Consider the following 13,302-nt stretch of genomic DNA (forward strand, 5'->3'; position numbering starts at 1 on the left):
TTTACTTGGACAAGCTCGGATAAAGTTCACGGGAACAAATGATGTCTGAGAGATTAATTGGATATTTGATAAGACATGAATCTCTAATCGGGAATACAAGGCACAGGGGGCTGCTGTGTGTTCCAAATCAAAATTACTAACATTTAACAAGCTTTTCATTAAGGCATGAAATGTCTGCTACGGGGTATTAACTGCTCACCTATTCCATAGAGAACTCAGCTGTACCTCACTCAGCCTTCACAGCATTGTAACCGCATTGTATGTTAGACATGTATATTCAAGCTTCTTGTAAAAACAGTCAATAGCGTATATAAAGAACGAAGAAAAAGCTTGCATTTATATCGTTTACAATAACTCGGTGTTTCGGTATGGCCGCATGTTTCCTGTAGATCTGTAATACAACCGAATAAGCAACTGAAAATATTGGATGGTTTGCAATGATAGGACATTTGACGAACTTTCTTCAGTAGTATTGTCAATCCTTCACCCCATTATTTATGGCTGCAAAATTGCTCACGGTTTACTTTAGAAGATGCCCTTATATTATTTTCAAATGTTTTGATTTATATAGAGCAGAATAATTTAAAAACAAAGAAATGTTCCATGTTTGCACTTGCACAATTTATTTATACAGGTAGATGCATATAATACTTATTTTAAAATATGCGGCGCAGATTTTACTGTTCATATAGTATGTGGATGAGTGGATTAATATTCAATAATGTATTACATATCGACTTTCACAAAGTGCATGGAAATCAAAAATCTTCCCAAATCAAATGCGACCAGGTCACAAAATAGCTTTATCCAACATTTACAAGAGAAGAGAAAACACGGGACACTCTGAACTTTCTCTGTACACAGAATTTTGAACAACCGTCTTATACATGGAGAAATAAGTCCCGGGCATTTGATGTACATTTGCTCACCTCCTTTTAAGATGCAGCTTCCGTGACAGTACGGGGATTGGAACTCCAGGTACATGATAGTTATTTTGGACACAAAAGTTTGACTGTTTTCCCCCTTTTTTGGGGGAGGGGTTAGATTTAGGAATCATTTTGTACCGGAGTAGCTGCCTTGAGCGCTCTATTGGAGTGTACAGCTTCCATTAGGATGTCTGGTGACTCTGATCTGGGGGTCTCCAAGTTGCTGGTGTCGGTGTCACTGTCGCTACCCTTTTTGCCCCCCCCGCCGCTGTGTGTTTTGATGTGTTTACTCAGGTGATCGCTTCTCATAAACCGTTTGTTGCAGACGGGACAGGCGAAGCGCTTCTCCCCCGTGTGGGTTCTCAAGTGTCTCTGCAGCTCGTCCGATCGGGTGAAGCGTTTGCCGCAGAACAACCAGTTACAGACGAAGGGCCTCTCCCCAGTGTGCCACCGTAAGTGTGCCTTGAGGTGAGAGGTCTTGCCGTAGACCTTACCGCATCCGGGGATATGGCAGCTGTGGAGGCCCTTCCTCCGAAGGCTAGCCCCAGCAGGTCCAAGGCGCTCGGCCTCCTGGCAGTTAGGGCAATCGCAGGTCGCTCTGCCAGAATAACGTCGGGAGGACCTGGCCGAACCTCCTAGTCCCGAAGGACCCGAAATCATGGAGTTGGCTGTGATGGCGGCCGAGGTGGAATCCGTGTAGGATGGGATCATGGGCTTATAACCATCTTGGGCCAGGAGACGTTGTCCAGTGGACAACAAGTGGGAAGCAGTAGAAGCGATTCCGGTGGAGGTGAAGGCGGAGTGGCTCAGAGTGGAGAAGTCTGTGTTGTAACTGCTGAGTTGCGAGTGTAAGGAAGCCTGTGGAGTCCCGGAATGAAGGGTGGGCTGGAGACCCCCATTGGGATTCTGGACTTCCAGCCAGCTGGGGTTAGTGTGAACATCCCACCAGGAAGATGCCCCGTTCCCAACTTCGCCGGAAATGCTTGTATGGAAACCGGATTTGTACCAGGATTCATATGGATGAGCCATCCCCACCCGAGGGTACATCCCTTGGAGAGTATCAGCCGAAGAGTGGACTTTAGATATGAAAGCTGACTGTCCCGTGTCTTGGGAGTTGACAGTGGCTGAGACTGAGTTAGAGAAGAGGCTGTATTCGGTGCCAAAAGCAGAAGACGTTGGAGAGGTGGAAGCCAAACAGAAGGCGCTGTTGCCGGAACCGTTGCTCACGGAGAAACTGTTGCTGATTCCGCCCGAAGCTCGGCTGTTGGCCACGCTGAATCCTGACAGGCCAGACCCCAGATTACAATTGGAGACAGAACGTTTCCATGGGTGAAATCCGCCCTTCCCAAATGCACTGGATTCTGGCAAAGTTGTCAATGGGCTTGTGTTGCCAATCTTGTTACAAGTTGCGGCCAGCATTGCTAACGGAGTGGTTCCAAATCTGGGTTCTTCCTGGGGATGAAAATATGATGTCAGTAACACACGGTGGAAAGTGAAACAGTATAATAACAATCGCAACTGTCTGAAGACAGCATCCAGAGAGCTTTTAAGAAACTAGGAAATTCAAAACAAAGACAATTTAATGTTCTGCTTCTGCCTAACAGTTCACTCAAACATTAACTCCGTGCCACAGAGTATGGCAATGCTCCTGAAGTTGAGACAGCTGTGCAAAATGAAGTTTGCAAAACTTACCCCAAGTATTGAAGTTGCCATGACTGGCTCTTCCTTCTGCTTGCTGATGCGGTGCTGTTAATTTAAAGGAAAGGAGGCTGTCACAGTTGAGGAATATGACTATTCACTCACTGCCTTCTTCTCCGGACTACTCGACCTAATTGTAGTGAGCGCACGCTTTGAAGTGCCACTGTGCCGAGCTCTCAGCCAATCAAACCTTTTATTACACGACCAGGGCGAGCAGTCAGCCATTCAGAGTGCCCAGCACGCCACGATGGGGTAGGTCACAGCCAATCACAGCATCAGCAACACCAGCGAAACTGGGCAGCACGCGTCAATCAGCCATTGCAGCAACTCACCACATTGGTGTTATTGTGAATACATCCTGATCCACTTCCACTGTAACACGGCATTTCAGCGGTCATTCGGAGCCACAGCCAAATATTAAAACATGCTCCTGCACCACCAAGTATTTTAATGTGCTGAATATTCTCAAAAGGAGCAGAAGAAAGAGATTTGGCAGAGTGGGTTGGGGGAGGGGCCATCTAAACTTGTATGCTTTGCAATTAAAACTGCATCTTGCCCGAAAGGGGCATTTTGCTTTGCGGCATTTCTTTTGACGGATGTGGGTGAGGGGTTGGGGGTGAGATTAGGAAGTGAGGCATGCTCTGCAATCCTGTGGACGGACGGGTTATAGGAGGGTTTGCGCGACAATGATTTCAGGATCACCTTCTGGAGCAGATCCTGGAAAATCCATGTTAGATCCTCCTTACAGCATCGGTACTCATTTTGTGCGTCAGATTATTACTATAGTTCCACGGAGTATTAATGTGTATTTTACTGTATCTGCTGTGTCTACGATGTTATTTTGTTACTTTGAGTCTGAGCGTTGACCGCTCATAGTTGTTAAAAAGTCCTGAACTCCGAGCAAACTTAATTGGGAAGCTATTGTGCACATAAATAACCGAAATACATCGCTGGCTTCAGAGTTTTCAGAGTGTTTTACGCGCACATATTCGAGAATTTAGAATTCAGATGTTGATAAAGAAAGATAGCGCTTGCCAAATCCATGTATTCTATGTTGAGTCTTAACTACGTTACTTGTGTAAGTTACATGTGTGGAAAGGAGAGAACGGGAAGGGGCCGGCAGTATGTAGAATTGTACACATGTCAGGATCCAGACTGTGAATCGCAAATGAATTACTAAGCAGACGTCTATCTCAAGCATGAAACGAGCTAAAGCTTACCCATGGGGACTGTGATCTTGATCAAAATGACGCCGTTGTTATGGTTTTTGTTTGATGTGCTGTGAGAAATAACGAACCTGCCCGGGAGTTAGTTGCAATCATTGACAGTCTGTTTGAGAGCGGGTGAATATTGCTCTTTATTGTGATATAGGCGACTACTAACTCTTGTTTATTTCTGCCATGTTTACTGGATTTTACCAATAGCTGTGATTATAAGATGTCAGTGAGGCGTTTCCGACCGGCCCAGGGGCAGGAGAGGGAGGGGAAGCATAAATGCATTTTTGTGTGGAAGAAGACTGATTGACGGTGTAACAAGTGAATTTGTGAAGTTCCGTTTTGTTCTTATTCATTTTGATTAAACAAATTGTGGTCAAAAGGTTTACGAGACCAGCTTCTGACATATTTACAGTCAGTCAAAAGTGGATAAGAATGAACAAGAAGAAATAAATACAATCAGAGTGCTAAAAACGAACAGGATTTCGTAGCATATGCAGTATAAATAAATCCACGGATTAAGATGCATTGATACATCCGCACTGATACACAGGCAGTACCAATGATGGGGGTATGCGATAATAAAGAATACTAATAATCCTGATGGGAAAATAGAGTGACGGAAAGCTTCAAATCTACATGCATTTTAAAAACAACATTAATCATCCAGATCCTTTCAAATTCCGAATTTAGAACCTTCAGTAATCGGAGCAGTGTTTTACTTAAACCCCAGTTTTTAAACATAGATCAGGGCATTATGCGAATGACTTGTGCTAGCGGTTAAAACATTTAGAGGTAATGACAATCTAACAAAGCCCTAGTTCCGAATGTAATCGCTTGTGACTCATCATCCTTTTTAAAAGTTAAAGCAATTTCAGGAGAGACGCTTTCAGTAACCGTTTTACATTATTCAAAACGGACAAATAATACTCTATTATAGCAGTTGAATGCTGCCAGTCATCAGAAGTGCAATTTATCGAAAAGCTCAATGTGCCAAATATCGAAGTCTTTATGGGGAGTGAATCTAAAACAATTTCTTCGAACCTCTGCACAGATTTCGAAAATTGCTTCCCATTACAATCACACCAATTTGACGAGACGGCAATTAGCACTATTAAACGTGGATTCTGCATAAACAAATTTAATGGAAATGCAACCAGTTACTTGGTCACAAAGGAAATTCAGTTGTAGAAATGCTTTCCATGGTGGTTATGTGTGAAGTTTCTTATCTTACCAATGTAAAATCACCATTCGTCGCTGAATTTTTAGGTTCTGATTCACGTCTTGGTTGAACGTTTCAAGAGGTCTGGCAAAGAGAAAATGATTTCCATTTTAAATTAATTGGGCACTATGTGTTTGAAGGGCCTGATTAGCAATAGTTAAAAAAATATATATTTTGAGACCTGTCCACGGGGGGTTCTCCCCATGTATACCTACACAGATCCCCCTTGCTTACTTACTGTAAATTATATTAAAACAGTGACTCCTAACTTTAAGAATGTGGAGATAAAAATAAGTGCAACAATTCAAATTCAAATGACAGCTATACAAATATTGCTAAATAGACGCTTGTTTTAATATAACTTTCCGAATTATTTAAACTCTAAAAGATAGCCCACACAAGGCAAAGGTGCATTCATACATTTGAATTTTACATCAAAAGCATTTGCAAACATCTGTTCAAATTTCATCTCCACGCTGATACAGCTTGCCGACAGAACACATTTGCACTCTAAGTCAATTCCTGATATCTTGACACTCACATAGGTTAAATTTTTTCTATTTTTGTAGTCCCGTGACCTTCAGGTGTTTTTTTAAAGTTTGATGTCAATAGACTGCACAAGCCGCTGGGAGAGAAGTTAAGGCAGAATTATGTAATCCTATTAGCAAAGCACAGAACGGATATGTGAGAGGAGACATAATGTAGGATATACCTTTTTTGCAAAGGAAAATAATATATATCCTAAAATGTACTTTTTATTAGTTTTCTGTGTTGTGGTGGGACAGGAGCAATTTAATATTGAGTTTCAGGATTATCATGGTAGAATATAATGTCGGGTCAACTGGTGTACAACTTAAAATCGTTTCATATGGAGCTCAACATTTTATAAGGTACCTTTTGTCTCAGACAATACTTCTTTTATTCTTCAAGTAAAATTAAAATTGGATGACATCAAGGGAAATCTTAGATTTTAATTGCCGGTTTAAAAGACCGTGTAATCATTAAAAAGATCAATGAGCAAATACTCCTCGAGTGCAATGTGGACAAAGAACAGATAAATTTTATTTAGCCTTCTTTGTTATCTTGTCCCTGTGAATGAAGTTTGATTCGAAAGCATTTGGAGAACTGCCTGGCCTCTCGCATAGAGTCAGAAGGGTGGGAGGGGGGGGGGGGGGGGGGGGGGGGAAGCAACAACAGCTCCGGCAGCGGCAATGTTTGAGAGAGGAGCAGGCTGCGGAGGATGAATGCTCCATCTGGGATGCAGGATTTTAATTAGAGTGATTGTGCTGAGATCGCCCTCATTCATTCATCAGCTGATCAGTAAGTGGCGCTGCCATCGCTTTGCAAAATGCGGTCGTGATCAGGCAAATTATTTTAAATGAGACGCAATATTCTTATGTGAAGTGGTCCCATAGTAACAACCAAACCACTCGCTCGGGTCGATAAAGTCTTCAACAATCACGTGTTATTGAAAACGTAAACAAACAACATTTATAAATATTTATTCGGATTATAAATTATTGTGCACATCGCCCAACTAATTATTCTGTACATATAAACCTTAGAATCCGTGTAAATATTACCCTGAGCAGTTTGTTGTTTCGTCGCTACAAGCACAAGTGTATCATTGCCACCCAGGTATTCTAGAAATCGGTGTGGTACCTTTAGCAATGATGGGGAACTCAAGGGCTGTGTGGCATTGAAACAGAACACGCGCCAGATATAGGTTGCTATTCTGGGTCTTATATCTTTCGGAATTTCAGGACATGTTCTTGAAATGGTAAAATGTCCTTTCTTAATATTTTTATTCACATTTTCACTTTATACAATACAAAATAACAAGGGTGAACACAATTACATACATATAAAAAAAACATAAAACACCCCCTCACAAAAACCTATCCCCTTCCCTTCTCCCCCCTTAACAGCTAACGGTGACCAATTCCTTGAAATTAACAATAAAAGCCTGCTCTCCCCGATGAAACCCCTCGATTGGTGGTAAAACATTTTTTATTGGCGACCTGTACAAAATCTTTCCAACCTTTCAATGCAACCTCAGTCTATGCACGCCTTATAGGTCAATATGGAATTAGCTTGTATTATTAGTTTTAAGACAGTTGAACGCAAAAACCTTCAGTGATTTTCGCAAACAGTCGCAACTCATTAAACTTGACGGTGGACAATATCTTTCTTTGAATAATATATTGAAAACATTTCCTTTTGTTCCCCGCATCTCTAGGTGCATCGACCACCTATTGTACACAGAGGTGAGAGAAATCCATGCACGGTACATATGCTTGTGTTTTAAACCCGGTATTTGCCGACGCCGAGAGATTTACTGTAAGTTTTCTTCTTTCCGTAGCTATAGTGGTTGCAATGTGAGGCAGCGTGCGGAAATTCAATGGCAAGTGAGTGAAAACCCTGTTTTGCCGCCAAACGGATTAACTCGCCAAAATCCGAATAGTTCATAAGCAGGAGCCAGTCCCTTCTTAGTTCAGTGTGAAGCATAAAGGCGTGAGGCTTATTTGAGTCCGGCAGTTTCCAGAACCACGATTGTGGTTGTGCGTGGACAAAAGCATGCATTCGCATTTTACAACTTATTCTGCCACCTTCCAAACCGTCTCTGAGTATTGACCTCGAAGGGCTGAAAGGGATGGTTTCAGAATCCAAACCCCATCTCTCCACGTGTAATGCCAGCTTTAGAAATAACGATGATTCTCTGCAACAGGCAAAATCATTTCCGTTGTCCCTCGTTCCCCATGTTGCTCTTCTAATAATGAAATAATTTACAATCATAGCGGGAAAACCAGACCCCCCCCCCCCCATTGACATATTTAACGAATTGGATCTGTATAACCCGGCATTTTTCAGAATTCGCCAACTAATAATGCTGCTTGAACATTCGCTGTGCGCTTTGCCTCTTGTGATATTGTTTAAATGATGCTCTTTCTCTCTGGTGCACATACATACATGCGGAAATTCTTTCTCAAGAACCGTCGTTATGCAGCTCGTTTGAGATTTGTCTTCATTATTTGTGGGAGTCCAGTGGTTTTGCGGTAAATTGAAACAGCCACAGGTGTCAGCGATTAACCCCCTCCACACTCAAAGATACTCAAATCTATTCAGAATAGTTGTCATTCAGAATTGAATATATAGATTTAGATTTGAAGCGATCTCACTTCTACGGGCAGTCCTGTCTCCGTCATTTCGCGCCCAGATACAGAGGAGAAGCTCTCTCCTGTTTGTTTCACTGTATGGCTCAATTTCAGTTTGCGATAAGACTTCATTAATTTTTGTGTCGCAGCTTTGCTGCTGAATTTACCCTAACGGTCTCTGGGTAAGTTATTACAAGGGTTAATGATCATCTGTCACCGTCCCGGTCGTGTTCATTTTATTTAAAGGAAGGGGGCGCATCAGAACAGTTTTTAAAAAAATAAATCTAAAGTGAGCCAGTTCATGGGAGGACAGTTTCCGGAGCTCCACGATTTGTTAGGTGCTGTTTATGATTCCTCTCTGTGCTTCTCCAAATTTTATGCATTTCCAAAAGAAGGCGTTTTAAACAGTTCGAAATAATTGGGCTTCAAAGGAAACATGAGTGTATCTCGGTCCCGGATGTGAGAAATGTACTTTTACAGTCCAAGTCGACGTTCTCAATACACGACACCTATTATACTTCTATTTTCTCACAATTAGTTGTGTTGGACAAGCTAAAACAAGAATCTCTTAAACACAACATTTTGTGGAACCGGCTCAGCACGTAAATAAATATTCATGAAGTGTTGAGGAAGCAACTTCATAGGACTTGACCTTTGGGCTGGGACTGCCAAAGTTATTCCAGAAGACATATTTAGATCTATTTACTTAGCTAGCTTTCTCTCATTATTTTCAATTCAGTGTCAAAATTCCTATTAACTAATAGAACTTATAGAACGACTTACAAAGAGAGAAGTCTGGGACTGAAGTATATATCTTTAAGGAACAATTTGAATTTAAAGAGGTTCATTTTCAAATGGACTACAGTTGTACATTTCCACAGAGGATTTAATATGTCCACAATACAACTGTAGCACCAACTGTTACTGTTTTGCACTTGTACATCTTAGTTTTATTGTGCAATAGCAATATTAAATATTAGTCATGATGGAAAATAATTATTTCCAGAATCCATATGTCCTTCAATGTTTGTTTTTAATGCCTTGAAAATTCATATATTGCACATAATAGAAAGTTTCAAAGGCAGTAGACAAATTCCTTCTTTCACCTTCAATTTCTATATGATTCACACTCAATTGGGGCAGCACAGCTCTGTTGCCTCATGGCGCTGAGGTCCCAGGTTCGATCCCAGCTCTGGGTCACTGTCCGTGTGGAGTTTGCACATTCTTCTCGTGTTAGCGTGGGTTTCGCCCGCACAACCCAAAGGTGTACAGGGTAGGTTGCTTGGCCACGCTAAATTGCCCCTTAATTGGAAAACATGAATTGGGTACTCTAAATTTAAAACAAAAATTAAAAATGATTCACACTTAACTTGGAGAATTAAACTATCCATAGACATCTGTTACACATGCACTACATTAGTTTAAAAAGTCACTACATTTACAAAGTGGCTCTACCAGATGAAAAAATGGGACCTATTGAAATGGTATCTTACAGCAGATCAAGACAATTGAAAGTCAGATAGATGCCCCCCCCCCCCCCCCCCCATTAACTTTATTGAAATTCAAGGCATATAATTCTTTTAGGTTCACTCATGATTCCAGCAACCATTGTTGTGAAAGTGACTCTTGAGTAATTCTGACTATATTATATATGTTTCCATGCAAGAGTCGGTTTTCAGTGTATGAAGCTTCTGGGAAAGAAGCCATTGCCAGGTGATTGGGTATTTTAAACATTATTACTTTTATTGTGATTAGTAGATCATGCATTGTAACTGCACACATGTTGTGTTCCTAACCTAATCAGGGAAGTCTGGTTTAAGGATAAGAAATGTTTTCTGTTGTGGTCATAATTCCATGCAGCCAAATCGGCTGACAGGATGATCTCTCGTGTGGAATTCTGATCAGATTCCCTGCTTTAAAGCTAACAGTGACCCACTGCTAAAATTATTGCCCAATATAATACTGGGCTATTTCGATTAAAGATGACTTATTTCACTTATGTTCTGTTTTGAGTTAGTTGATATCAGTTTGGGCAATAATTGGGAAAGTATAGTTAGCTTTAGCACCCTTGGACAAAGTTTTCCACTTTAGTCTTCTCCGAGTGACCATGCAACAACTTTTATTTGTGTGGAGAATACTTGAGACCTGGAAATAACTTGGTTGTGATATCTTCCATTATTTAATAACCTATTTACAATTACTCTCAAGATTTATACGTAAAGAACAGTCAGTTGAGTAGGTACAAAGGACTCACAAATACTCTGACCTTCCAATTCCCTAGCCCAACTATTCAGTGCTCCTCAACCTTCCTGCTATATTGCTGTGGCCCAGGCTTGACTCCCTGTTAGATAAGCCTAATCTTTTCTTTGTGCTGTTTCTCTGGCAACTTCATCAAGGCACTCAGCATTGGTTTCTTACTAACATCTGGGGACTTGTGCCAAAACTAGGGTAGTTGTCTCACTGACTCATCAAGCAACAGCCTAACATAGTAATTCTTAGGGAACCATGCCTTACAGATAATGTCCAGGCACCACCATCAACATTCCTGGGTATGTCATGCACCACTGGCAGGACAGACCCAGCAGAAGTGGTGGCACAGTGGTATACAGTCAGGAGGGAGTTGCCCTGGGAGTCCTCAACATCGTCTCATGGCTTCAGGTTAAACATGGGAAAGAAAACTTCCTGCCACATACCGTTCCTCAGCTGATAAATCAGTACTCCTCCATGTTGAACACCACTTGGAAGAAGCACTGAAGGTGGCAAGGGGGAAAAATGTACTTTGGGTATGGGACTTCAATGTCTATCACCAAGAGTGGCTCCGGCTATACCACCACTAACTGAGCAGGCTGAGACCAAAAGGACATAGTTGCTAGACTGGTTTGCAGCAGGTGGTCAGAGAATCAACAAGAGGGAAATACATACTTGACCTCATCTTCACCAACCAGCCTGCCACAGATAAATATGTCCACGACAGCATCAGTACGAGTGACCACTGTGCAGTCCTTACAGAGACAAAGTCCAATCTTCACATTGAAGATACCCTCTATCATGTTCTGTGACACTACCACCATGCTAAATGGGATAAACTTCAAAAAGATCAAGCAACTTAAGACTTAGCATCTATGAGACACTGTGGGATATCATCAGCAGCAGAATTGTACTCAACCACAATCTGTAAACTAATGGCCTGGCATATTCTCCACTCCACCATTACCAACATGCCAGGGGATCAACTCTGGTTCAATAAAGAGTGCAGGAGGGCATGCCAGTAGCAGGACCAGCATACCGAAAAATGAGGTGTCAACCTGGTGAAACTACAAGACAGGACTAATTGCATGCCAAACAACAGAAGCAGCAAGTGATAGACAGAGTGAAGCAATTCAAAATCAACGGATCATATTTAAGCTCTGCAGCCCTGCCACATCCAGTTGTGAATGGAGGTTGACAATTAAACAACATATTGGAGGAGAAAGCTCCAGAAATATCTCCATCCTCAATGTTGAAGCTGCCCAGCACATCAGTGCGAAAGATAAGTCTGAAGCATTCACCAACATCTTCAGCCAAAAGTGCCAAGTGGATGATCCATCTCGGCCTCCTCTGGAGTTGTCCAGCATCACAAATGTCAGTCTTCAGCCGATTCGATTCACTCCACGTGATATCAAGAAATGGCTGAAGGCACTGGACTGCAAAGGCTATGGGCCCTGACAAAATTCCAGCAACAACACTGAAGACTAGCCAAGCTGTTCCAGTACAGCTACTACACTGGCATCTACCTGATAAGTGGAAAGGTTCCCAGGTATGTCCTGTACACAAGAAACAGGACAACTCTAACCCAGCCAATTACCACCCCATCGTTCTACTCTCAATCATCAGTAAAGCGATGAAAGGGATTATCAGCAGCACTGTCAACTGATACTTAGCAATATCCGGCTCACTGACACTCAGTTTGGGTTCCGCCAGGGTCATTCAGCTCCTAACCTCATTGCTGTCTTGGTTGAAACATGGACAGAAGAGGTGAACTCCAGAGGGGAGCTGAGAGTGACTGTACTTTATATCAAGGAGTCCTAGCAAAACTGGAATGAATGGGAATCAAGGGGGAAACCCTCTGCTCATTGGAGTCATACCTAGCACAAAGGAAGATGGTTGTGGTGGTTGAGAGTCAATCATCTCAGTTGCAGGGTATCACTGCAGGAGTTCCTCAGGGTAGTGTCCTAGGTCCAACCATCTTCAGCTGCTTCATCAATGACCTTCATTCCATCATAAGTTCAGAAGTGGGGATGTACGCTGATGATTACACAATGTTTTGCACCATCTGCGACTCGACAGATACTGAAGCAGCCCATGTCCAAATGCAACAGGACCTGGACAATATCCAGGCTTGGGCTGACAAGTGGCAAGTAACATTTGCACCACACAAGTGCCAGGCAATAACTATCTCCAACAAGAGAGATTCCAACCATCGCTCCTTGACATTCAATGGCAATACCATCACTGAAACCCCCACGCGCAACATCCTAGGCATTACAATTGATCAGAAACTGAACTGGATTAGCCCATGGTGTTGAGGGTAAGATCCTGGCATGGATAGAGAATTGGCTCACTGGCAGAAGGCAGAGTGGGGATAAAGGGGTCTTTTTCAGGATGGCAGCCGGTGACTTGTGGTGTGCCTCAGGGGTCTGTGCTGGGACCACAACTTTTCACAATATACATTAATGATCTGGAAGAAGGAACTAAAGGCACTGTAGAGGGACAGGTAATATTGAGGAAGCAAGGGGGCTGCAGAAGGATTTGGACAGGCTAGCAGAGTGGGGAATGAAGTGACAAATGAAATACAATGTGGAAAAGTGTGAGGTTATGCATTTTGGAAGGAGGAATTTAGGCATAGACTATTTTCTAAATGGGGAAATGCTTACGAAATCAGAAGCACAAAGGAACTTGGGAGTCCTTGTTCATGATTCCCTTATGGTTAACATGCAGGTTCAGTCGGCAGTTAAGAAGGCAAATGCATTTTATGGAACAGATGGGGGGAGTAGACCCATGGAGGTTTGCACGGCTGTTGGAACCAACAATTCTACGGACACATGCTT

General features: G+C 42.3%; 1 protein-coding gene across 1 annotated transcript; it reads right to left on the minus strand.

Annotated features, from left to right (window-relative positions):
• Positions 1–599: 599 nt before the first annotated feature.
• sp9 (sp9 transcription factor) lies at positions 600–2,817 on the minus strand. The gene is made up of 2 exons (XM_038789383.1): positions 2,619–2,817; positions 600–2,378 (listed from the first exon to the last, which is right to left on the minus strand). The coding sequence occupies exons 1-2, from the start codon at positions 2,637–2,639 to the stop codon at positions 1,047–1,049; spliced, it is 1,353 nt and encodes a 450-aa protein (XP_038645311.1). The 5' UTR covers positions 2,640–2,817; the 3' UTR covers positions 600–1,046.
• Between the last annotated feature and the right edge of the window lie 10,485 nt (positions 2,818–13,302).

Source organism: Scyliorhinus canicula, chromosome 2, assembly GCF_902713615.1.
Source record: "Scyliorhinus canicula chromosome 2, sScyCan1.1, whole genome shotgun sequence".
Taxonomy (NCBI): Eukaryota; Metazoa; Chordata; class Chondrichthyes; order Carcharhiniformes; family Scyliorhinidae; genus Scyliorhinus; species Scyliorhinus canicula.